The sequence below is a fragment of the Urocitellus parryii genome, chromosome 1 (assembly GCF_045843805.1).
Source record: "Urocitellus parryii isolate mUroPar1 chromosome 1, mUroPar1.hap1, whole genome shotgun sequence".
Classification (NCBI taxonomy): Eukaryota; Metazoa; Chordata; class Mammalia; order Rodentia; family Sciuridae; genus Urocitellus; species Urocitellus parryii.
Genome location: NC_135531.1, coordinates 89,068,391 through 89,092,941, shown reverse-complemented (window position 1 = coordinate 89,092,941; position 24,551 = coordinate 89,068,391). Strand labels below are relative to the sequence as shown.

Genomic DNA, 24,551 nt, shown 5'->3' with positions numbered 1-24,551 from the left:
CTTCAGATAGAGCCCTAATATGCAGAGTATACAAAGAACTCAAAAAATTAGACAATAAGATAACAAATAACCCAATCAACAAATGGGCCAAGGACCTGAACAGACACTTCTCAGAGGAGGACATACAATCAATCAACAAGTACATGAAAAAATGCTCACCATCTCTAGCAGTCAGAGAAATGCAAATCAAAACCACCCTAAGATACCATCTCACTCCAGTAAGATTGGCAGCCACTATGAAGTCAAACAACAACAAGTGCTGGGAGGATGTGGAGAAAAGGGTACTCTTGTACATTGCTGGTGGGACTGCAAATTGGTGCGGCCAATTTGGAAAGCAGTTTGGAGATTTCTTGGAAAGCTGGGAATGGAACCACCATTTGACCCTGCTATTGCCCTTCTCGGACTATTCCCTGAAGACCTTAAAAGAGCATACTACAGGGATGCTGCCACATCGATGTTCATAGCAGCACAATTCACAATAGCTAGACTGTGGAACCAACCCAGATGCCCTTCAATAGATGAATGGATAAAAAAAATGTGGCATCTATACACAATGGAGTACTATGCAGCAATAAAAAATGACAAAATCATAGAATTTGCAGGGAAATGGATGGCACTAGAGCAGATTATGCTTAGTGAAGCTAGTCAATCCCTAAAAAACAAATACCAAATGTCTTCTTTGATATAATGAGAGCAACTATGAACAGAGAGGGAGGAAGAGCAGGAAGAAAAGATTAACATTAAACAGAGACATGAGATGGGAGGGAAAGGGAGAGAAAAGGGAAATTGCATGGAGATGAAGGGAGACCCTCATTGCTATACAAAATTACATATAAGAGGTTGAGAGGGGAATGGGAAAATAAATAAGGAGAGAAATGAATTACAGTAGATGGGGTAGAGAGAGAACATGGGAGAGGAGGGGAGGGGGGATAGTAGGGGATAGGATAGGTAGCAGAATACAACAATTACTAATTGGGCATTATGTAAAATTGTGGATGTGTAACCGACGTGATTCTGCAATCTGCATTTGGGGTAAAATTGGGAGTTCATAACCCACTTAAATCTAATGTATGAAATATGATATGTCAAGAGCTTTGTAATGTTGTGAACAACCAATAAAAATTAAAAAAAAAAAGTACTGTTGTTATATTTTATTCATCCATAGGAACTAAACCGATGCAGATGGTGAGAACATTTTATGGGTAAGGTATAATAATTTGCATCCATTCTAAAGATTCTCAAAATACAATATGCATAATGCCTCGTGAGAAAGTAATTTATAAACAGGAAAATCAGAAGCTAGGACATTTGGGGGCATGTCATTGGAAGGAATATTGAGACCCCAGGTCCTTCCTGTCTCTTTCTCTCTCTTTGCTTCCTGGCTGACATGAAGTGAACAGCATCTTCACTAAGTGATTCTGCCAAGATGTACTGTGATGCCATTGGCCTGAAGTCCATGGAGTCAACCAACCCCAGAATGAAACTTCTTAAACCATAAGCCAAAATAAACACTACCTTCTAATAAGTTTTTCTTTTATTTACAATGCATTTTGTCAGGATGATGGAAAGCTGACTAACACAATAAATAAAAGCCAAGTATTTGCATATAGGTTTTATGAGCTGATATTATGAACTCGATGCATGACCAAAGTAGGGTACCTTTGAATTAAGTGAAAACTCTTCATTGTTTGGTACCACCAAAGAGGCCCAAAACACTAATACAAGTGCCATTTCACATTATCCTGAACTCTTTTATTGGTTAAAAGTAAATACATACAAAACAAAGTGATAATCTACCCAAATAGACTTAAAGAAAAGTATACATTTGGTTTTTACTAATGAACGTTTCAAATTTTTAAAAATATATACAGGGTGTGACTGTACATGGAAACTTTTTAATAAATGAAATAATCCTTTTTCTTTTAGTAGTAATTATGATAAAGATGATATTTTTAAAAATTTTAATGTAATCCCCCAAATGCGCTTAGAGAACAAATTTAATAATGAACCAGGCAAAACTATGAGAAATAAAAGAACCATATTTTTAAAAAGAAATGCATCATCTAACCAAAATTAATTATTTTGCATATTGATACTAATAGCTTATAATTCTTGAAGGTAGTTAAAACAATCAGATGTTTATTTTTTAAAACTTATCAGAGTGAATCTCATTGTAATCAGCATAAAAATTTTTACTATAAGAGAAATATTTCTAAGATTTCTTAGTGGCAAAATTGTTTGAATATGAAAAACTCAATGTAACATATTTTCAAAGAACTTGTTTTGCAAGAGAGCTCTCTCTCTCTCTCTCTCTCTCTCTCTCTCTCTCTGAGTTCTACATAATAGGAAAGCATCACACCCAAGGATGTCATATTCTTGAGGTTTTATTTTGGCTAAATTTTCCATCAAAGTGTACATTTATTTAGAACTGGGAAAATGCAGAGTTTAGAGATTTCACTGTCTGAAAAGTGGTTTGAAGTATAGAAGCTCATCTAAGGTTCAAGAAATTCATATAAGGATTTGAAGATGATAAATATGTTTGGGGGAAAAAATCAATCTGAGAAAATATCTAAGTTTCAGGTTTTTGGGTTTTTTGTGTTTTTTTTTTTCTGTTGTTTGTTTTTTAAAAAGTATAAAGGAGCCTATATTGCTATCTCATAATAATGACAATTCAGTTCTATGGGTTTATTAGTTTTGTGGGGTTACGAAGTGAAGTTTGAGATCTGTTTTTCTCCATTTCCTTAAAAATACTACTTTGAGATGTAGTTTGCATTTCTTATAAGTATAAGGTGTATATCAAGTTTGTGCACACATACATATCCTCTGCCTAGGGCTATCAGATCTTTCAAAGACTTTTCTGGAAGCACTGGAAAGGACATTTTTATTAATATGATTTCAGTGAAATTATAATACAACTTTGCAATCTTGACAGTAATAGAATATAGGATGTATCAGAAACTAAATCCAGCATGATGAGAACTTACAATGGTTATCAAAAATGAAAGCCTTTTTATCGCAAAGATCTCATCTTTCTAATCTTCTGTGGGGAAAAATTTTTTATTGGTGGTTAAGTTACCAGAGATTTTTGCCAAGATATAAGGGGCTAAGAAGCCTACTTTTATAAAAGTTATAATTAATCTAATTCAGTTAATAAGTTACACTTAATAAGATGAAGTTTCCTGATTGACCACACTACACATCTAGTCAGTTATTTTCCCCAGGTCTTATTCTGAAAGAATATTCCAGGAAAAAAACATATTTGGCTTAATGAAATAAAAAGTTTTATTTATGTGAAGAGGCAATACTATAAAATGAAAGTTGTTTTTTGGGTTTTTTTCCTCCCAGGGGAAAAGGTAGGTCATCTTTTCTCCTTATCATAGTTCAGGCTAGATGTCAAGTATGTAATAAAAATTCGTATGCCTTTATCTCATGATAAGATGAACTGTTTTTTGAGAGGCACAAACAAAAGTATTTTAAAAAGTCTGTTTGTACATTAAAATTAAGTACCCAAATAAACCATTAGAAAAAATAAAAACTAGAATAAAACAGCATGAAAAATATATAAGTATATCTCTTACCAAGCTTCAACAAATTGAATAAAATATCAGCACATTTTAAAAATCTTTAATGTATTTTGAATAACCACAAAATGACACAATTCTCTTTTCTATTCTTGTACGAATTTAATTAACTTCATATATAAATAATAAATTACTCCAAATCTAGTTTAGTAATATTCTGATATACAATTGACTCGTAGAATTCCAAACACTTCTCAAAAATTCCATAAGACCCCTTTAATTTTAAAGCACTATATAACTTGAGAATTTTAGGACAGGATGAAGAATCAAATGTCATAAAATTGAAGTAAGAGAATCATCAAAGGTGAAAAACACCTGGCCTATTGAATAGGAACATGCAAGATGGTAGAGAAAATTATTTTCAGAGAAGGGGAAATATAACCACAGTTAGGAGAAGTATATGATTTAGAGTCTGACAGTTCAAAACAAACTGATAAATTTATATAAAATAAAAACAAAAGAAATAATGTTCTTCCTCCCAGTTTTCCCCCAAATTTCTAAATAGTTTGAATTTATTTACTACTTTAAGAAAATGAGCTCTCAAGATGGCGGCGGGGAATGAGTGAGCCGCTCTGTGCTCCGCGCCACCGCCGCCGCAGCGTATGTTGCTGCTTCTTAAAAGAAGAAGTAAAGATCATTAAAGGAGATCTGTCGACAAGGATTCAGCACCATGTCAAGAAAAGGGCCTAGATGGAGTGAATCCGCCACGACTTCAGCGCGAGCAGTAAGGCTGCAGCCCCCGAGCTGCCGGGCTCCCTGGGCCCCTTCTCACTCCCCTCTCCGCCTCTCCGCTTCGCTTCTCCCCCGCCATCTCTCCTCCCACGCTCACTCCCTAAATCTAGATCTCAATCTCTTTCCCCCACCCCACCAGCTCTCTCGCGTGCCCAGTACCTGGCCCGCGCGGGCCCCGAGGCGCTGCCTCCCCTCCCCCAGCCCGCACCTCCTCCACGGGGGTCCCGAAGGCCACAGCTTTGCCGCCGCCGCCGCCGCTGCAGCCACCGCCGCTGCCGCCACCGCTTTCCGCGGAGCACCTTAGAACAGACTCTTAACCGAGTAAAATGGAACAGCTGATAAGATGAGTGACAATTTAAAATCTAAATGATCCAACATGGCGGCGGACGCGGAGAGATCAAGTCTCTAACCCCTTCAGCTGCACGGGCATAGGGAGAAGTAAACTGTCAAAATACTGTTCGCTCAGGACCACTAGGCACGGTTGAGCTGAAGTGGACCCCGGGTGAACAGTCTAGCCTTCTCAGAACACACCGAGCCCGAATTGGCTGCATTCTAGCTCAGGTTCGCCTGCTTCATGGACTCAACACTAATGATCCCGCTGAAATAACTAGTCAGCCCGCCTGAACTCAAAGAGGTAAAAGCCAACTGAGCACCACAGCCAGACCCAGGGAATCAGGAGTGACGCAGGACTAGCGGCGCAGGACTCCCAGCTATTGCTATCACCAGTGCTGACAACAGGTCCCTTGCACCAGCTATCAGGGGAGTTGCTGCTACCTGAGGGCAAACAAATTCGCTGGGGGCCCTCAGCCCCAAGCCCTACAAACTTAGGGTCTGAGGGAGGCAAACAGAAAGGGTGTGCCCAGGCACCCATGAAAACAGGGCTCCCAGGAGCAGCAGACCTGGCGTGTAGTCAGTATTGTGGTGAGTGTCACAGGTGAGCGCGGCCTGGCTTGAGGAACCACAAGAGAAGGCCCTAGGCACTCAGGATTAGAGACCCACACAGTCTGGGAAGAAGAGCTGAGGCACAGTGATTGGTTCCCACCTATCAAGAAGAAAAGCCTGGCCCAGTGGGCATAGCTCCACCAACTGGATGAGAAGTTAATCGAGCTATATGACTGCATTTATTATTATTATTATTATTATTATTATTATTATTTTAATGATTATTATTAGTATTCTTTTTTATTATTTTATTTTCACTTTTTGTTGTTGATGTAGTTGTTGTTCTTTAACGTTCCTATTAATGGTTTCAATTTTTTTAAATTCTTTTTATTTTATTAGTATTACTATTATTTTTTAAACTTTAATTTCCATTTTTTTACTATCATTATAAAATTTTTTCTTTTTTTCTTTTTTTTTTGGTTTTAAATTTTTATTTTTTTTCGTTTCTTCTTTCTTTCTTTTCATTTTTTTTTCTTTTGTCTTCTCACTTCTTTCAATTTTCCTATTCCACCTTCCTTGAATTCTACCTGCCTACACTCATTCTCTTTAGTGACTTCTTCCCTCCCCTTCAAATATCTCTCCTCCCCAGTATCACACTAATTGGAGGAGGATCACAGCCACTACCTGCCCTGAAAGGGTGATTTTTCAACTATACAACAGCAATATAATTAAATAGAGGGGGAAAATATCAAAGACACAACAGTTGCACCAAGCAGAAAGAAACGCCAGCAGTATGAAACGACAAGGAAAGAAAGGACCACAGGCAATGCAGGTCAACTCAATTTTAGAAGAGGTAATAGCTGCAACAGATGGAATGTCAGATAGAGAGCTCAGGACATACATGCTTCAGATGATCTGGAGTCTCAAGGAAGACATGAGACAGCAAAATCAGACAATGAAAGATCACATTGACAAACAAATCCAGGAAGTAAAAGATCAATTTCACAGGGAGATAGAGGTAATAAAAAACAAACAAATAGAAATACTAGAGATGCAGGAAACAATAAACCAACTTAAAAACTCAATTGAGAATACTACCAGCAGAGTTGATCACTTAGAAGATAGAACATCAGACAATGAAGACAGAATATTTCAACTTGAAAAGAACATAGATAGCTCAGCAAGTCTACTAAGAAACCATGAGCAGAACATTCAAGAGCTATGGGATAATATCAAAAGACCAAACTTAAGAGTCATTGGGATACAGGAAGGCACAGAGCTCCAAACCAAAGGATTAAGCAATCTATTCAGTGAAATAATACAAGAAAACTTCCCAGACATGAAGAATGTGACAGAATCCCAAATCCTAGAAGCCTACAGGACGCCGATGGTGCAAAATCATAAGAGATCCACACCTAGACACATTATAATGAAGATGTCCAACATACAGAATAAGGAGAGAATTTTAAAAGCTACAAGGGAAAGGGAGCAGATTACATTTAGGGGTAAACCAATCAGGATAACAGCTGATCTCTCAACACAGACTCTAAAAGCTAGAAAATCCTGGAATAACATATTTCAAACGCTTAAAGAAAATGGATTCCAACCAAGAATCGTGTATCCGGCGAAATTAAGCTTCAGATTAGAAGATGAAATTAAAACCTTCCACGATAAACAAAAGTTAAAAGAATTCGCAGCTAGAAAACCATCTCTTCAAAAAATCCTTGGCAAAACATTACAGGAAGAGGAAATGGAAAATAACATTGATAACCAACAATGGGAGGTAGGACAGTAAAGGGCGGAAAGTAGTCAAAGAGGATAACAAATCAGGTTTAGTAACATCAATAAACAAATATGGATAGAAGAACAAACCATATCTCAATAATAACCCTAAATGTTAATGGCTTAAACTCACCAATTAAGAGACACAGGCTAGTAGAATGGATCACAAAACAAGACCCAACAATATGCTGTCTGCAGGAGACGCATTTGATAGGAAAAGATGTACATAGACTGAAGGTGAAAGGTTGGGAAAAATCATATCACTCATATGGACCACGGAAACAAGCAGGAGTGTCCATACTCATATCTAATAAAATAGATTTCAAGCCAAAGCTAATCAAAAGGGATAAAGAAGGACACTTCATACTGCTCAAGGGAACCATACACCAACAAGACATAACAATCATAAATATATATGCCCCAAATAATGGTGCAGCCGTGTTTATCAAGCAAACTCTTCTCAAGTTCAAGAGTCTAATAGACCACCATACAATAATCATGGGAGACTTCAACACACCTCTCTCACCACTGGACAGATCTTCCAAACAAAAGTTAAATAAGGAAACTATAGAACTCAATAACATAATTAATAACCTAGACTTAATTGACATATATAGACTATACCACCCAACATCAAGTTGCTACACTTTTTTCTCAGCAGCACATGGAACCTTCTCAAAAATAGACCATATACTATGTCACAGGGCAACTCTTAGACAATACAAAGAGGTAGAGATAATACCATGCATCTTGTCTGATCATAATGGAATGAAACTGAAAATCAATGATAAAAGAAGAAAGGAAAAATCAAGCATCACCTGGAGAATGAACAATAGGTTGCTGAGTGATCAATGGGTTTTAGAAGACATCAAGGAGGAAATTAAAAAATTCCTAGAGTTAAATGAAAACACAGACACAACATATCGGAATCTATGGGACACATTGAAAGCAGTTCTAAGAGGAAAATTAATTGCTTGGAGTTCATTCCTCAAAAAAAGAAAAAACCAACAAATAAGTGATCTCATACTTCATCTCAAAATCCTAGAAAAAGAAGAGCAAAACAACAGCAAAAGAAGTAGAAGGCAAGAAATAATTAAAATCAGAGCTGAAATTAATGAAATTGAAACAAAAGAAACAATTGAAAAAATTGACAAAACTAAAAGTTGGTTTTTTGAAAAAATAAATAAAATTGACAGACCCTTAGCCATGCTAACGACGAGAAGAAGAGAGAGAACCCAAATTACTAGCATACGGGATGAAAAAGGCAATATCACAACAGACACTTCAGAAATACAGAAGATAATCAGAAAGTACTTTGAATCCTTATACTCCAATAAAATAGAAGATAGTGAAGGCATAGATAAATTCCTTGAGTCTTATGATCTGCCCAGATTGAGCCAGGAGGATATAGACAACCTAAACAGACCAATAACAATAGAGGAAATAGAAGAAACCATCAAAAGACTACCAACTAAGAAAAGCCCAGGACCGGATGGGTATACAGCAGAGTTTTACAAAACCTTTAAAGAGGAACTAACACCAATACTTTTCAAGCTATTTCAGGAAATAGAAAAAGAGGGAGAACTTCCAAATTCATTCTACGAGGCCAACATCACCCTGATTCCGAAACCAGACAAAGACACTTCAAAGAAAGAAAACTACAGACCAATATCTCTAATGAACCTTGATGCAAAAATCCTCAATAAAATTCTGGCGAATCGGATTCAAATACATATCAAAAAAATTATACACCATGATCAAGTAGGATTCATCCCTGGTATGCAAGGTTGGTTCAATATACGGAAATCAATAAATGTTATCCACCACATCAATAGACTTAAAAACAAGAACCATATGATCATCTCGATAGATGCAGAAAAAGCTTTCGACAAAGTACAGCATCACTTTATGTTCAAAACTCTAGAAAAATTAGGGATAACTGGATCATACCTCAACATTGTAAAAGCAATCTATGATAAGCCACAGGCCAGCATCATTCTGAATGGAGAAAAATTGAAGGCATTCCCTCTAAGATCTGGTACAAGACAGGGATGCCCTCTCTCGCCACTTCTGTTCAACATAGTCCTTGAAACACTGGCCAGAGCAATTAGGCAGACGAAAGAAATTAAAGGCATAAAAATAGGAAAAGAAGAACTTAAATTATCACTATTTGCAGATGATATGATTCTATACCTAGCAGACCCAAAAGGGTCCACAAAGAAGCTATTAGAGCTAATAAATGAATTCAGCAAAGTGGCAGGATATAAGATCAACACGCATAAATCAAAGGCATTCCTGTATATGAGCGACAAATCCTCTGAAACGGAAATGAGGACAACAACTCCATTCACAATATCCCCCCAAAAAATAAAATACTTGGGAATCAACCTAACAAAAGAGGTGAAAGATTTATACAATGAAAATTACAGAACCCTAAAGAAAGACATAGAAGAAGACCTTAGAAGATGGAAAAATATACCCTGCTCATGGATAGGCAGAACTAACATCATCAAAATGGCGATATTACCAAAAGTCCTATATAAGTTCAATGCAATGCCAATCAAAATCCCAACAGCATATCTTATAGAAATCGATAAAAGAATCATGAAATTCATATGGAAAAATAAAAGACCCAGAATAGCAAAAACAATACTAAGCAGGAAGTGTGAATCAGGCGGTATAGCGATACCAGACTTCAAACTATACTACAGAGCAATAGTAACAAAAACAGCATGGTACTGGTACCAAAACAGGCGGGTGGACCAATGGTACAGAATAGAGGACACAGTAACCAATCCACAAAACTACAACTATCTTATTTTTGATAAAGGGGCTAAAAGCATGCAATGGAGGAAGGATAGCATCTTCAACAAATGGTGCTGGGAAAACTGGAAATCCATTTGCACCAAAATGAATCTGAATCCCTATCTCTCGCCGTGCACAAAAGTTAACTCAAAATGGATCAAGGAGCTTGATATTAAATCAGAGACATGGCATCTGATAGAAGAAAAAGTTGGTTATGATCTACACGCTGTGGGATCGGGCTCCAAATTCCTCAATAGGACACCCATAGCGCTAGAGTTAACAAATAGAATCAACAAATGGGACTTACTCAAACTAAAAAGTTTTTTCTCAGCAAAAGAAACAATAAGAGAGATAAACAGGGAGCCTACATCCTGGGAACAAATCTTTACTCCACACACTTCAGATAGAGCCCTAATAACCAGAATATACAAAGAACTCAAAAAATTAGACAATAAGATAACAAATAACCCAATCAATAAATGGGCAAAGGACCTGAACAGACACTTCTCAGAGGAGGACATACAATCAATCAATAAGTACATGAAAAAATGCTCACCATCTCTAGCAGTCAGAGAAATGCAAATCAAAACTACCCTAAGATACCATCTCACTCCAGTAAGACTGGCAGCCATTAGGAAGTCAAACAACAATAAGTGCTGGAGAGGATGCGGGGAAAAGGGCACTCTTGTTCATTGCTGGTGGGACTGCAAATTGGTGCAGCCAATTTGGAAAGCAGTATGGAGATTTCTCGGAAAGCTGGGAATGGAACCACCATTCGACCCAGCTATTCCCCTTCTCGGTCTATTCCCTAAAGCCCTAACAAGAGCATGCTACAGGGACACTGCTACATCGATGTTCATAGCAGCTCAATTCACGATAGCAAGACTGTGGAACCAGCCTAGATGCCCTTCAATAGATGAATGGATAAAAAAAATGTGGCATTTATATACTATGGAGTATTATTCTGCATTAAAAAATGACAAAATCATAGAATTTGGAGGGAAATGGATGGCATTAGAGCAGATTATGCTAAGTGAAGCTAGTCAATCTTTAAAAAACAAATACCAAATGACTCCTTTGATATAAGGGGAGTAAACAAGGACAGGGTAGGGACGAAGAGCTTGAGAAGAAGATTTACATTAAACAGGGATGAGAGGTGGGAGGGAAAGGGAGTGAGAAGGGAAATTGCATGGAAATGGAAGGCGATCCTCAGGGATATACAAAATGTCATACAAGAGGAAAGGAGGGGTAAGACAAGATAATACAAATGGAAGAAATGATTTACAGTAGAAGGGGTAGAGAGAGAAAAGGGGAGGGGAGGGGAGGGGAGGGGAGGGGGGATAGTAGAGAATAGGACAGACATCAGAATACATCAGACACTAGAAAGGCAATATGTCAATCAATGGAAGGGAAACTGATGTGATACAGCAATTTGTATACGGGGTAAAAGGAGGAGTTCATAATCCACGTGAATCAAACTGTGTAATATGATGTATTAAGAACTATGTAATGTTATGAACGACCAATAAAAAAAAAAAAAAGGAAAATGAAAAAAAATTTAATACAAATGTTTGGTCTTCAGGGTCATCTGCATTCAGGCCAAATGGGATGAAAATTAATTGGAAAGTGGTTCTGTCTTGATTGGCACTAAGGACTGTAATTCAACACATTCCAGGTTTTATTAGCAATAAAAAATAGAATTAACAAATTTTTCTGTGCTGAGATTATTAACCAAAGCAAAGATATTTTATCTAATGTTTACTTCCTACAATGAAACTAACAACAAAACTCTTCTTCATAAATTTCTTAATTAACAATTTTTAATACCCAAGATTTTGAGTCTGTTTAGTTGTAAGCTAATAACAACACTGTTCCCTAGAATGGTGACTATAAAGAATTACACAGAACTCTAAATTAGCATTCAAATACAAATATTTCTGAAACTTTATTAAACAAAGAGAGACAACTAAGCCAAACTCATAATTACTTTACTCCCACAACTTGCTTCCTGTATTGCCTTTTTGTTTACCAAAATATATTTTTCTTAAATTCATTTATGGAGTAACAGGTCTGTTTTTTTCAATATCTTTTGGATTTCCTCTGATATCTCTTTTTTCCAACTTAGCGTCTTTACTTACCATCTTCTCTTTATCAGTAATTACTTTCTTTTCTCTTTTTATTAATTTTGTGCACTTACTTTTTATGAATGTGCTTGTGACTCTCATTCATTCTCTGTCATTTTTATCATTTTGTAATATTTTTGCTAGTCTTATTTTTTAAGGATCAAGTATTTTTTCTTTAAGCTCAAATATTTTATGTAAAAAATATGCCACAATATCAACACATTTTCATCAAATAGCTGAATTCAGTGCTAATTTTGTATTATACATTTTAACTTAAACTATTAGCAGATCATTGCAATGAATCAGTATGCAATCATATTTCAGTAAATTTAAACATTTATCTTCATGTTGGAATTGCCTGTGTGGAACATAGTCTAACATGATCTGTGCAAATTACTTTAAACATTTGAGCAAACACATACAAGAACATATTTGATCTATCACAGTAAAAATATTGGAAATATCCCAAAAAGTCCTTCTTGAAAATTGCATATGTTAATGCAAGTGATTCATAATTCATAATTCAGAGAATAAACTTTCATAAACATGACTAACTTATACAGGAGAATCTGGTTATGGGAGCAAAAACACTATTTTCTTTGTTATTTACTTCTTTACATTTTAATGATGGGGGAATTAATGAAGACCTTATAAACAATACAAGACAACTAAGGTATAAAATATATAATATTTAACTTGAATCTAATATGTCTTGAGAGAGGAAGCACAGGTTATTCTGCTAGACTCAAAGGTGAATGCTGAAAAATACAAGTGTCTTGTGCTACACATGAAAATAATCACATTCCTCTGTCAGTGGTGGAATCCAAGTATTATTATACAACATAATCTGATATACAACTTAAACTTAGCTGAATTATAATTTTCTGAAAAGTAAGCAAGCAAATCTTATTTATGCTAGAGAATAGAAAAAATGAATTTTAAGAAGACAGTTGCATAATTTAATATTTCTTCTGATGTTTAAAGAACTAAAATGTGTTTTAATCTGATTTTAAGAGTACAGTGCTACTATTATATACTCTACATGCCAGTGAAACAACCAATATTCACAAGAGATTGTAAGATGAAACAAGGGGTTTGCTCAGTCACTCATCATAGAAATTCCTCAGTAAAAGGATGGCCCAGGAAAAAGAGCAGTATTCTTGACATGACTGGGACAATTAAACATAGTATGTTTTAAATGACTTTCTGTTAAAATGGACACTCATGATTGCCAGCCAGTATAGTCTAACAGCACTGACATTGACTTTAGAAGCAGTCACTGAGAATTCTCAATGCAAAACTATAACCTTCTGAAAATGGGAAGAACTGCATGTGAAGTTGGTCTCAGTGCTCTGAGATACTGATAATGGTTTATACTCCTTTAGTATTATGAATGAAAGAGCACATGTTTGGAGCTAAAATAACATATTTAAATGCTACCCTAATAATGACAACAAATATTAAAGATTTGATTTATCACATCAAACACAGAGTTAAAGCCAAATTTATCTATCATCTATGTTATGTTCTTCCTTTCATAAAGACCTATGTAAATGTTCCATTAGTCTTTAAGGGTAGCTCCACTGTCAAAAACATTGAGATAAGACCTTATTCAAGTAAGAATACTATTATGATTAACTCCAATTTCCTTTTCCTATGTTTATCCAAAGTACATATACAAGTGGACAGTAAGTACATGAGAAAAACACTCAATATCATTAGTCATTAGGAAAATGCAAATAAACAACTACATGCCCACTAGGTTGCCTATATTTTAAAAGACGGAAAATAGAAAATAACAAGTTTTGCCAAGAATGTGGAGAAATTAGAACATTCATACATTGCTAGTAGGAATGTAAAATGAACATTCATACATTGCTAGTAGTAGCCACTGTGGAAAACAGTTGGACAGTTTCTTAAAAACTTAAGTTATAATTACCATATGACTCAGCAATTCCATTCCTAGGTATGCACACAGGAAAAGTAAAAATATCTCTTCATGTAAACAACACTTATACATTGATAATAGCCAAAAAGTGGAAACAACCCAAACTTCTATCAACTGATGAATGTGATAAACCCATTAATGAAATACTATTTGGTCAGAAAATGGAATGAAGTCATACACTACAACATGGATGAGCCTTGAAAACATAACAAGTGAAAAGAACCAGATATAAAAGCCCATGTGTTGCATGAGGCATACCCATAGGAATCCAGAGGACCAAAAGCAGATAGCTAACTGTCAGGAGATGAGGCAAGAGGAAATTGAAATAAATTCCTAACAGGTATACAGTATCTTTCTGAGAGGATTAAAATATTCTGATATTAGATGGTATTGGTGATTACAAAATATAGCATATTACAAAATATACTAAAAAACACTAAATGTACTCTTTAAAATGTGAATAAGTGTTATGTGAAGTATATCACAATAAACAAACAACCATGCTAATCTAGCAAGTTTTCTAAGACTTTTATAATTAGAAAAATATCATTTAAAATAATCAAAAGGTTTTTTTTCTATTTTTGCCTTTACCATATTAGCACACCCAAAAATAGCAGAGAAGAAAAAAAGTTATAAATTATATTTAAAACTTAATTAAATTTAAAACTCAAAATCAACTACACTTAAAATTTGAGTAGTTTGGAATTGATATACATCTTGGATCATCATGCTTAACACATGAAATATTCACATTCACATTAAAACTCAATAACTCAACTACTTGTATATTTGAGGGGAAAAACTTCTTCAAATAGGAAGCTAATGCCTTAGAGAAAAAGTTCCATGTACTTGTTCACAGCATATCTGGGTTGACCAAATTGCTCTTTCCAGAGATAACTACTATCCCACTACCTCTGTCACATGCCAGACCTAGGTTTGAATGTTTAATATATCAGACTTTAATTTTATAATCAAAATGTTCATAAAAATATGAACACTGAAACTGATATGCTCTAAATACATGCACAGTAATCCCTGCTATAAAAGTATTATTTCACAAGAAATTTGTTGATATTATTCCTCTAGTAAGGTTCCAAAGTACATAAAATGTTCCCATAATCATTCATCTATAGTATAGGAAGACTCTAATAGAGTAGTCCCTTCTTTATACATGGTTTCACTTTCTGCAGTTTCAGATTCCCAAAAGCAATTATAGTATTAAATCATCTTACAAGGTCACACAAAGAAAAACGAGTACAGTACAATAAGATATTTTGAAAGAGACAGACCATATATATATTCATATAGCTTTATTATAGTATATTCTTAAAATTGTTCTATTTTATAATTATTATTACTGTGCCTAATTATAAATTAAACTTTATGACAGTTATGTATAAGAAAAAATATATACATGGTTTGATACTACTCAGTTTCATACATCCAGTAGGGATACATACAGTAATGAATGTATCCCCTGAAAATAAGGGGGATCCACTGATATTGTCTTCCCAATTTCAATGTTATATGATGTTTTAGTATAGACATATATACAGAATCATATGCATACTAAAAGTTAAATTATGCTCTTATTTTTCTATTTATAACTATAAATTTACAAACAAAAGAAAAAAGATAGATAACGACTACAGCACACAGAATTAGTTCTACTTACTGCTGAGGAGCCCAGTACAGATTTTGGAGACCTAATTATTCCAGCAATTGAATGACGAATAGATTCAAATTTGGAGAGCCTCTCTTTTCTTTCCTGGAGGAATTAAGACACAAGCCTTCAACAATAGTAAACTAGCCAATACATACACATTTTTGTATTTATGTATTTATTCACAATTTATCCATCAAGTTTTCCACTTAAGTCAATATAAACTTTCTGACATTAAGGACAAAAAATAACCAAGTTCATATAAACTCTATAGAAATTTCTTTCCTGGACCCTCAATAAATGCCTTGAGTTGGGAAAAATAAGAAAGAAATTAATATACAGTTTATAGATAAAATAAGAAATACAAAGGATATGCTAGGAAAACAAAGTATTAAATATCTCTCTCTCTCTCTCTCTCTCTCTCTCTCTCTCTCTCTCTCTCTCTCACACACACACACACACACACACACACACACACACACACAAGGAAACAGCATAACAGAAAATTTCAGATAACATTATTGTTTTTAAAATATTTCAGATAATACTATAGTTGTAAAAAATTTTCAAGAGCAAGAACAGAAGGAAAAAAGGGAGATTTATATGGAACACATTTTTAAAGTGACTTCCACTTAAGTGCATGGTCAATTTCCCAAAAATTCACATCAGGATGATGATAAGGGGGAGGATCATGATATGATTGGTGGTAACAATTCGGGAGTGGGGACATTAAGATAAAAAGGCAGCAGTGGCTGAACTACCACTAAGAAAAGTCAATCTATATTTAAATTTGTTTCAGAATGTATATTTCTGAATATCATATATCACAACTGAAAAAAAATTTCCTTAAAATTTCACAATTTCAGATCCATTTTACACTCCTAACTGAATGGAATAGGTAAGAGGGTAACAAAAGAGAGGAAAAAAAGATAAGAGGAACAAGGGAAAACTTATGAGGGTTTGCAATGGAAGCACTGGTCAGTTTCCATACAAGAACTACATTTCAACTGTTAACAGCAGACAAAGAACAAGAGATCCTGTTGTCAAACAATACTTCCATGTCTTTCATTAGTAGTGATGCTCCATTTTACTTGTGGAAAATAGCTAAGCAGGCCACAACACCTTTTGTTTCCTTGTCTCCAATAGCAGGGTATGTCCCTGTAGTAGTAAAAGTAGACATTCTTGGCTACCTTATAAAATTCAACTTTCACCTCTCCACTTACCTACTCCTACTTTATTTACTTTTCCTTCTAACAGATACAGAGCTAATAGTTCTGATTAGTCTATAAATATATGCATATTAATCATTTAAAACAATATTAAGACAACTTTCTAACAGAAGAGATGAGTGCAACTTCATCATCACATAACTAACTTGCTTAATTATGTGAAAATTAATGTGAAAAATTTTTTACAACTATAGTGGTATCTGAAATATTCTGTTATGCTGTTTCCTTAGTGTGTATGTGTGTGTATGTGTGTGTGTGTGTGTGTGTGTGTGTGTGTGATTTAATACTTTGTTTTGTTTTCCTGGCATATTCTTTGTATTTCTTGTTTTATCTATAAACTGTATATTAATTTCTTTCTTATTTTTCCGAGACATTTATTGAGGGTCCAGGAAAGAAATTACTATAGAGTTTATATGAACTTGGTTATTTTTTGTCCTTAATGTTAAAAAGTTTATATTTGACTTACATGGAAAACTTGATGGGTAAATTATGAGTAAATACATAAAGATAAAAATGTGTATGTTTTGGCTAGTTCACTATTGCTGAAGGCTTGTTTCTTAATTCCTCCATTTAAATTAATTTCATCATGTATCAACAAAAAATAATATAAACTTTCAGGTGACTTACAAGTAAATTACTAAAAACGACTGGAAATTCAGACTAAAAAGCATATACATATTTAATGTACTTACAGAAAATAAATCTTTACTGTTGTACAAATGATCATCACCTTAGAAATGTGAGCATGCACTTTACATCCAAGCATTAATCGAAGCTGTAGCTCTAGTTTTACTTTTTAATAAAAATCACTATGACTGAACCACAAAAAGGGCTGAACAATGAACAACCATGAAGTAGTGATCTTTTTCTTTAAAACATGCTCCCTTCCTCAGCTTGGGTATTTTGTGTGTGTGTGTGTGTGTGTGTGTGTGTGTGTGTGTGTGTGTATTGTTTTCTTTTTGATGCTTCCAAAGTGCTCTGAAATAAAAAAATGGTTAAAACAACAACAAAATTAGAAGCGGGATATAAAGAGAGTAATAATGGGAGTAAAGCATATTCAGTTGTTCTATAATTAGATTTATTAAGAAATGTATTGTGATGGCCTGAAGCACACACCCTGGAAAGCACTGAAGATACCATAGTTCTTCCAGTCCCCAGCCCCATTTATCCTTTTTCTTATTTCTTTAGGGAATTTCTTTACTTGTTCTGTGCAACTGTAGAAATCGTCATCTTGCCACTGCAACTACTACAGAAAGATGAGATCAAAGTGCTCATCTCATCTGTTTTGGCAATGAAAAGCTTCATAAGAAAGCAGCAGGCACTTACTTCTACTGTGAATTTAGGCTTTTACTCTAAGTCAATGCTCTTGGGATAACCAGACAGAGTACTGTTACCATGTGAGAGTACTAGAAAAACGATGGAAACTGTAAGGAAAGTCATACAAAAGAGCAGAAAATTCAGGGGAGATTTTTAAGTATTAGCATTTTATTTATATATGAATTATATGCACTGAGATGGTAGATATTAACTCCCTCAGGTTACAACACCTTAGGTATCAAATCCTAGCAGAAAAGAGAATCCTTTCCCATAAAACCCTTTAACATTTTCTTAAGAGGATAATACTAGATTTATTTACATGGAAGATTAGAATTATCTAATTGGTAAATCCAGGTATGGGATAAAAAAGACTTCAAAAACTGCTGTTGTTATAAAACATAATATATTGTGTATTTAAAAGCATACAGGGGCTGGAGTTGTGGCTCAGTGGTAGAGCGCTTGCTTCGCATGCATGAGGCACTGGGTTCGATTCTCAGAGGCAGAGAATTTATTGTGGCTCAGCACAAATGAGTAAAATAAAGGTCCATCAACAACTTTAAAAAATTAAAATAAATAAATAAAAGCATACAATTAGTAAAAACACCCTTTCCTTTAAGGTACTTTTTAGACAGGTTGATCTAAGAAATAATAAGACCTAAAATTTCATATAGGAATAATCGAAATAAAAATAGGGTTTATAAAATATTTCAACCAGTGTCAGCTCACTTGCTGTCCAAATTTCCCAAAATAAAACATAAAATTAATTTGCCAAAGCTTCTGTCTACGTAATATTAAATAAAATCTTTAAATTATAATCTACATAATACCAAATCACATTGCACTGTCTTCACTGACAGTTTATATTTTAGATGAAAGAATTAAATGGCTACTTTAAAAATTAAAATTATAAAGTTTTCCTTCATTTTCCATGGACACAGTGCCTAAGTGTGTCTGTAGGTCTTCCAGGGCTGGTGTTGACGATAGGTAGCAGATGGACATGAATATTAGTGGGACATGAGGTTAAGGCAATAATTCTGTAAAGTGGTGCTACCTACTGGCATTCCACATGCTTTCTCTTAAAAGGCAATACAATACCAAAGAGCAACTTACTGAAGGCCATCCTGGTCCTGCTCTGGCTTAAGTCAATAGGATACTGTTACATTCCTCAGCAAACACTCTGTTATCTGGAGGAAGGTAAGACTTTTCCCTGGTGATAAGAATATAGTTTACTCTGAAGGGGGAGTTTTCTGACCTTCACACAGACCAAAGATTCCAACACTCAGAAAAATGAGATAATTAAAAGCAAAGACCATCAACTATAAAATCTGAAAAACAAGTTCTAATCAGAACCAGTCAGAACAGGCCAAGGCAACTAAAAGTTGCCTTTAGATATTTGACATATCATTTTAATCCTATTATAATAGTAATTACCCTTCCCTGTGAGTTTCACTTGGGTCCCTGTGGGTAAAAGCATGTGCAGTAGGGACTTTAAGACAATCCAACTGTCAGTTAAAAGCTGAGATATGGTATTTGGGTGGGATACTCTAGAAACTTCCCTAAGATCCCTAGTGAAATTAGGAAACAAAGGATCACTGCATCCCTCTACTCTTTGGGAGGAACTACTCTCTCTCTCTCTCTCTATCTCTCTCTCTCTCTCTCTCTCTCTCTCTCTCTCTGGAAAAAGTATTTTCCTTTTTCTCTAATAAACTTTATTATACTTCTACAATTTTTTTTGTCTTGCTAGAAATTTTCTCCTGTAAGGGACTCAAGATCTGAGAGGAAAAAACAATTGCTGGGCCAAAGCTGGTAACACTCATTTTACCTACCCCAAGTAAGGACTAGATAAAGAGCTTTCTCCAGGTAAAGGACACACAAGGATTCTAACAAAAGGCAGTTTCTCACAGTGCAGGAGGTCTGCACCAGAGAAGGAAGACTGGGAGAGCCAATGCTATGAAAAATAATAAAATAATATTGGGATCAGATGCAGGAGAAAATGTTGTAAGTACAGATATTAACCTACTTGAAAGAAAAGTTCTAGATGCAGTTTTGGTTTCACATTTCATTTAACAATAGTTTTTCCCTATTTTTAAATTGAATAATAATAAAATGAGATATTCCCTATCTCCATACTTGTGTGTCATTCATATATACATATATATTTACACCTATAAATTTACATTATAAATAATATTATATAAATATATATTATGTAAATATATATTTTACTAAGAGGTTCATTTTTTTAATGCTTTCATTTTATTTATTTTTATATGGTGCTAAGGATTAAAGCCCAGTGCCTCACACATGCTAGGCAGGCACTGAGCTATAGCCCCAGCCCCAACAGGTTCATTTTTATGTCAAAGAATTGATGGCAGCTTTAAAATAATTAAAATTAAAAAGCTACCCTTCAGAGTAATTACCATGGGTATAGTGCCTAAGTTTGTCTATATGTCTATATACATACATATAAAATTGAAACTGTTTCACAATTAAAATTTAATCATTATCAATTATTTTTAAAACTCTGTAAGAAGCAATACCTAAATTTACTCAAAACAAAATCATATCTATCAGGTTTTGAAATTACTCTTCACTAGAACTTGTAAATTGCAATAAAATAAGTTACCTCCATCCCTGGCCAACAAAAAGCATAGGCAATGATATAAAAGGGAAAAATTAGGGGTTTGCTGACTGGAGCAGCTTTGACAAAAATCAAAAGCTCTATCAAATGACTATCTAGATGCTGTGTAAGTGATACGTTTGATCCAAAAGTATACAACAGTTCTCAAAGCGAGATTCTTAAAAGAAACCCTAAGCAGAAAGAATAAGGTTCTTGATAACAGAAGGCACAAACAGCATGAACCAGGGTAAAATGACTACCTTGCTCTCAGTTTCCACATCAGTAAACAGGGAAGCAATGGACTACATAAAATCTTCATCTCAAAAATTCCATGATTATTATCCAACTCCCCCATAATTGCATTGCATTGATTACTGATGAGAGTCCCACAAAAGAGTTCCATATCAGGCTGGCATGAGTTACATGCCTGAGGTGCCCTCAAAACACAAAACAATGGGAAGACAAACTATGGTGAAAGTTATCATTGGGACACTTTTTTAAAAAATAATAGGTTATTAAAAATAACCAGATATTAATTCCCACAGACTTCTGTAAATAAATCCAATTTAATAGCAATCTTGGAAGGCATAATTAAAGTGATTATCTGGCCCTGCAGGAACAGTCAGATACTTTTTCGAATCTGGAAGCAATAAGAACCAAAAAAAAAAAGAAAAGATAACAATATTTATGCTTAAAAGGCCAGGCTGAGTGCCAAATATCTTAAGGACTTCTTATGCAAAGCAGCCATGAAATTCACAGGGATTTTGTAAGAAAAAACTACAGGGAAATTATAAACCCAGAGAAAATTATCTCCAGAAAAAATTCTATGCTTTTGATGACTCCATAATGTAAATGAAATACTGCAAACACTGCTATGTCCTTCATAAAAGGAACGCATTTATAAACAAACAAGTAACTCAATCTTTTGCAGATGTTGATTTTCTAGGGAGAATGCAAGATACGTGGTTTCTATCTCCATCAGGATACAAAATTTAAGCATTAAAATAGCTCCTAAATGATGTATTTCATCATTTGGGTTCTGACTGAAGGCAAATAATTTTAGAGGTACTCACTACCTAGTAACCTAGTTTGCTATATTTTATTTCTCTCTTGATGCTTGTATAGTAAGAATATTTATTAAAACAAAAAAGCCCTCTTGCTAAATCAAATATCTTCATATTTTGAAAAAAGAAACTGTAAATCAAACGTATAAAAGGAAGATTGGAATGATATAAAGATCTTGTTTTAAAATAACAATGCTAAGCAAATCTATGGTATAATAGAATAGACTTCAGTGAGCTCTATGATGAAGAACACAATAAATCATTCTTCTTTCTTTCTTGACTCTCTATTTCTTAAGTAAGATGATGCCTCTAGGGAAGCAAGAGGCTGTAATCAGCTCCCTTACTAGTCAATGTCTAAATACAACCCATGTTCCTTAGTGCTTTTCCCAAATGTGTTTCCCAAATGGTTAAACATAATTATTTTTCTTTCACAACTCCATTTTTACAGCAGTTTCAGGTTCACAGTAAAATTGGAAGAAGGAACCAAGATTCCCATATGTTCCCCTGCCCCCACACATGCATGGCCAGGTAATACTTTTTATTATTATTATCATCCCCTACTAGGTAGTACTTCTGTTATAATTGATGAACCTGCTTGGCACATCATTATTGCTCAGAATTCACAGTTTACATTAGGAATCATTCTTGGTATTTTACATTCCAAGGTTATGCACAAACGTATAATGACATGTATCTACCATTATAGTGTCACACAGAATAATTTCACTGCCCTAGTTTCACTGTGTTCTGCCTATTCATCCCTCAAAATATTCTTTATATAAATTATATAGAAGTGTAAGATACACAATAACTACTTTCTTGATGATCACCTCACTGACTCAACCACCAAAATGCTGACACATTTTGATTGATAAACAATTGTATAGTTTAGTTTTTTGAAAAACATAATTATGAATTAACTTATCAAGATTCTGTTTAACAACAATAAGTGTCGGTGAGGATGTGGAGGGTAAGGCACACTCATACATTGTTGGTGGGATTGCAAATTGTTGCAACCAATCTGCAAAGCAGCATGGAGATTTCCTTAGAAAACTTGGAATGGAACCTTTTGACCCAGCTATCCCACTCCTTGGTCTATATCAAAAGAACATAAAAATAGCATACCACTGTGATGCGGCCACTTCAATGTTTATAGCAGCACAATTCACAATTGCTAAACTGTGGAACCAACCTAGGTGTCCTTCAATAGATAAATAGATAAAGAAACTGTGGCACATATACACAATGGAATATTACTCAGCATTAAAAAAGAATAAAATTATGGTATTTGCACGTAAATGGATAGAGTTGGAGAACATCATACTAAGCAAAATAAGCCAATCCCAAAAAACCAGGGGCTGAATGTTTTCTCTGATTAAGTGGATGCAAATCCTTAATGGGGGTGGGAGGTAGGATGAATGGAGGAACTTTAAATGGGGAAAAGACGGAGGGAAAGGGGAGTAGGAAAGATGGTGGAATGTGATGAACATCATTACCCTAGGTCCATGTATGATTGCATGAATGGTTGATTCTACTTCATGTACAATAAGAGAAGCAAAAAATTCTGCTCCATGAATCAAAGAACTTTCTTCTGTCGTGTATAACTAATTAGAACTAATTTAAAAAAAAGATTCAGCTTAACTGAGATTCTGCTTTTAAAATAATTCAGGGACAATAATAAAGCATCAGGCATACCAACTTTATTAGTGAAACAAGAAATACATTATAACAAGTGTGGAAGTATTATTTCATTATAACCCTAGTGTCTGGAAATCAAGGGACTTCACCAGCTTTAACCACACTATTACCAGCTCCCCAGCTCAATACTCCATTTAACAAATTATTTTTAATCAAATCAAAACAACCTCTTTGCCATACACTGTTCATGCCCTTCTCAAAGCAGCTCCATACCACTCCTATCTCTACCCTCTCCAACTCCCGTTTCCTTTTTCTCTTCCTTCTCTGCCTTACTGTAACAAATGCTCATACATATGCTACTATTATTTTTATTGTACTAACATTAACAAAGAGAAATTGGGCTGTTCCCTTCTTTTGGCTACTGTGAAAAGCACTCCTGTGAACATGTGTGCACATGTATTATTTCAATACCTGCTTTCAATTCTTTTAGGTATCTACCTAGGACATGATAGTGATTTCATGTTTAACTTTTTGAGGAATAGCCAAATTATTTTCCACAGTGGCTGAAATATTTCAAATTTCCACAGGAGATGTACAAGGGTTCCAATTTCTCCACATACTCACCAATATTTATTTTCTGACTATAAGCATCAGACATATGAATGGGGTACACAAAATGAAATGTAATTAGCTTTTTTTTTCTTTCTTTTTCTTTTTTTTATTTTTGGTGGTGGGACTAGGGATTGAATTCTTTACCACTGAACTGCATACCAAGCCCTTTTCATTTTTAATTTTTTGATACAGAGTCTCATTAAGTTGCTAAGCCTGGCTTGAAAACTGGAATCATCAACCTCCCAATCAGCTGAGATTATAGGCATGCATCATGCGCAGAGCTTGCCTTCATTTTTGCAGTGTATTCTTACTAGATATCAAATACAAGTTTTACAAAAAAAAATAACATAACCAAAAAATGGGCAAAAAAACTAAACAGGCACTTCTCAAAAGAAGAAATATGAATGGTCAACAAATATACAAAAAAATGGAATATATCTTTAGCAATTAAAGAAATGCAAATTAATACTACACTGAGATTCCATCCCCTCTAGTCAAAACGGCAATTGCCAATACAAGAAACAATAAATGTTGGTGAAGATGTGGAGAAAAGGG

The 24,551-nt window shown here is 34.7% G+C and overlaps 1 protein-coding gene across 1 annotated transcript in view; it reads right to left on the bottom strand.

The window, feature by feature from the left end:
• The window catches only part of Fer (FER tyrosine kinase), a 414,004-nt gene that overhangs the window by 237,198 nt on the left and 152,255 nt on the right, over window positions 1–24,551 (bottom strand). The window contains exon 11 of the mRNA XM_026391317.2: window positions 15,529–15,621. Coding sequence (XP_026247102.1) covers window positions 15,529–15,621 — 93 coding nt within the window. The remainder of the gene's footprint in view (window positions 1–15,528; window positions 15,622–24,551) is intronic.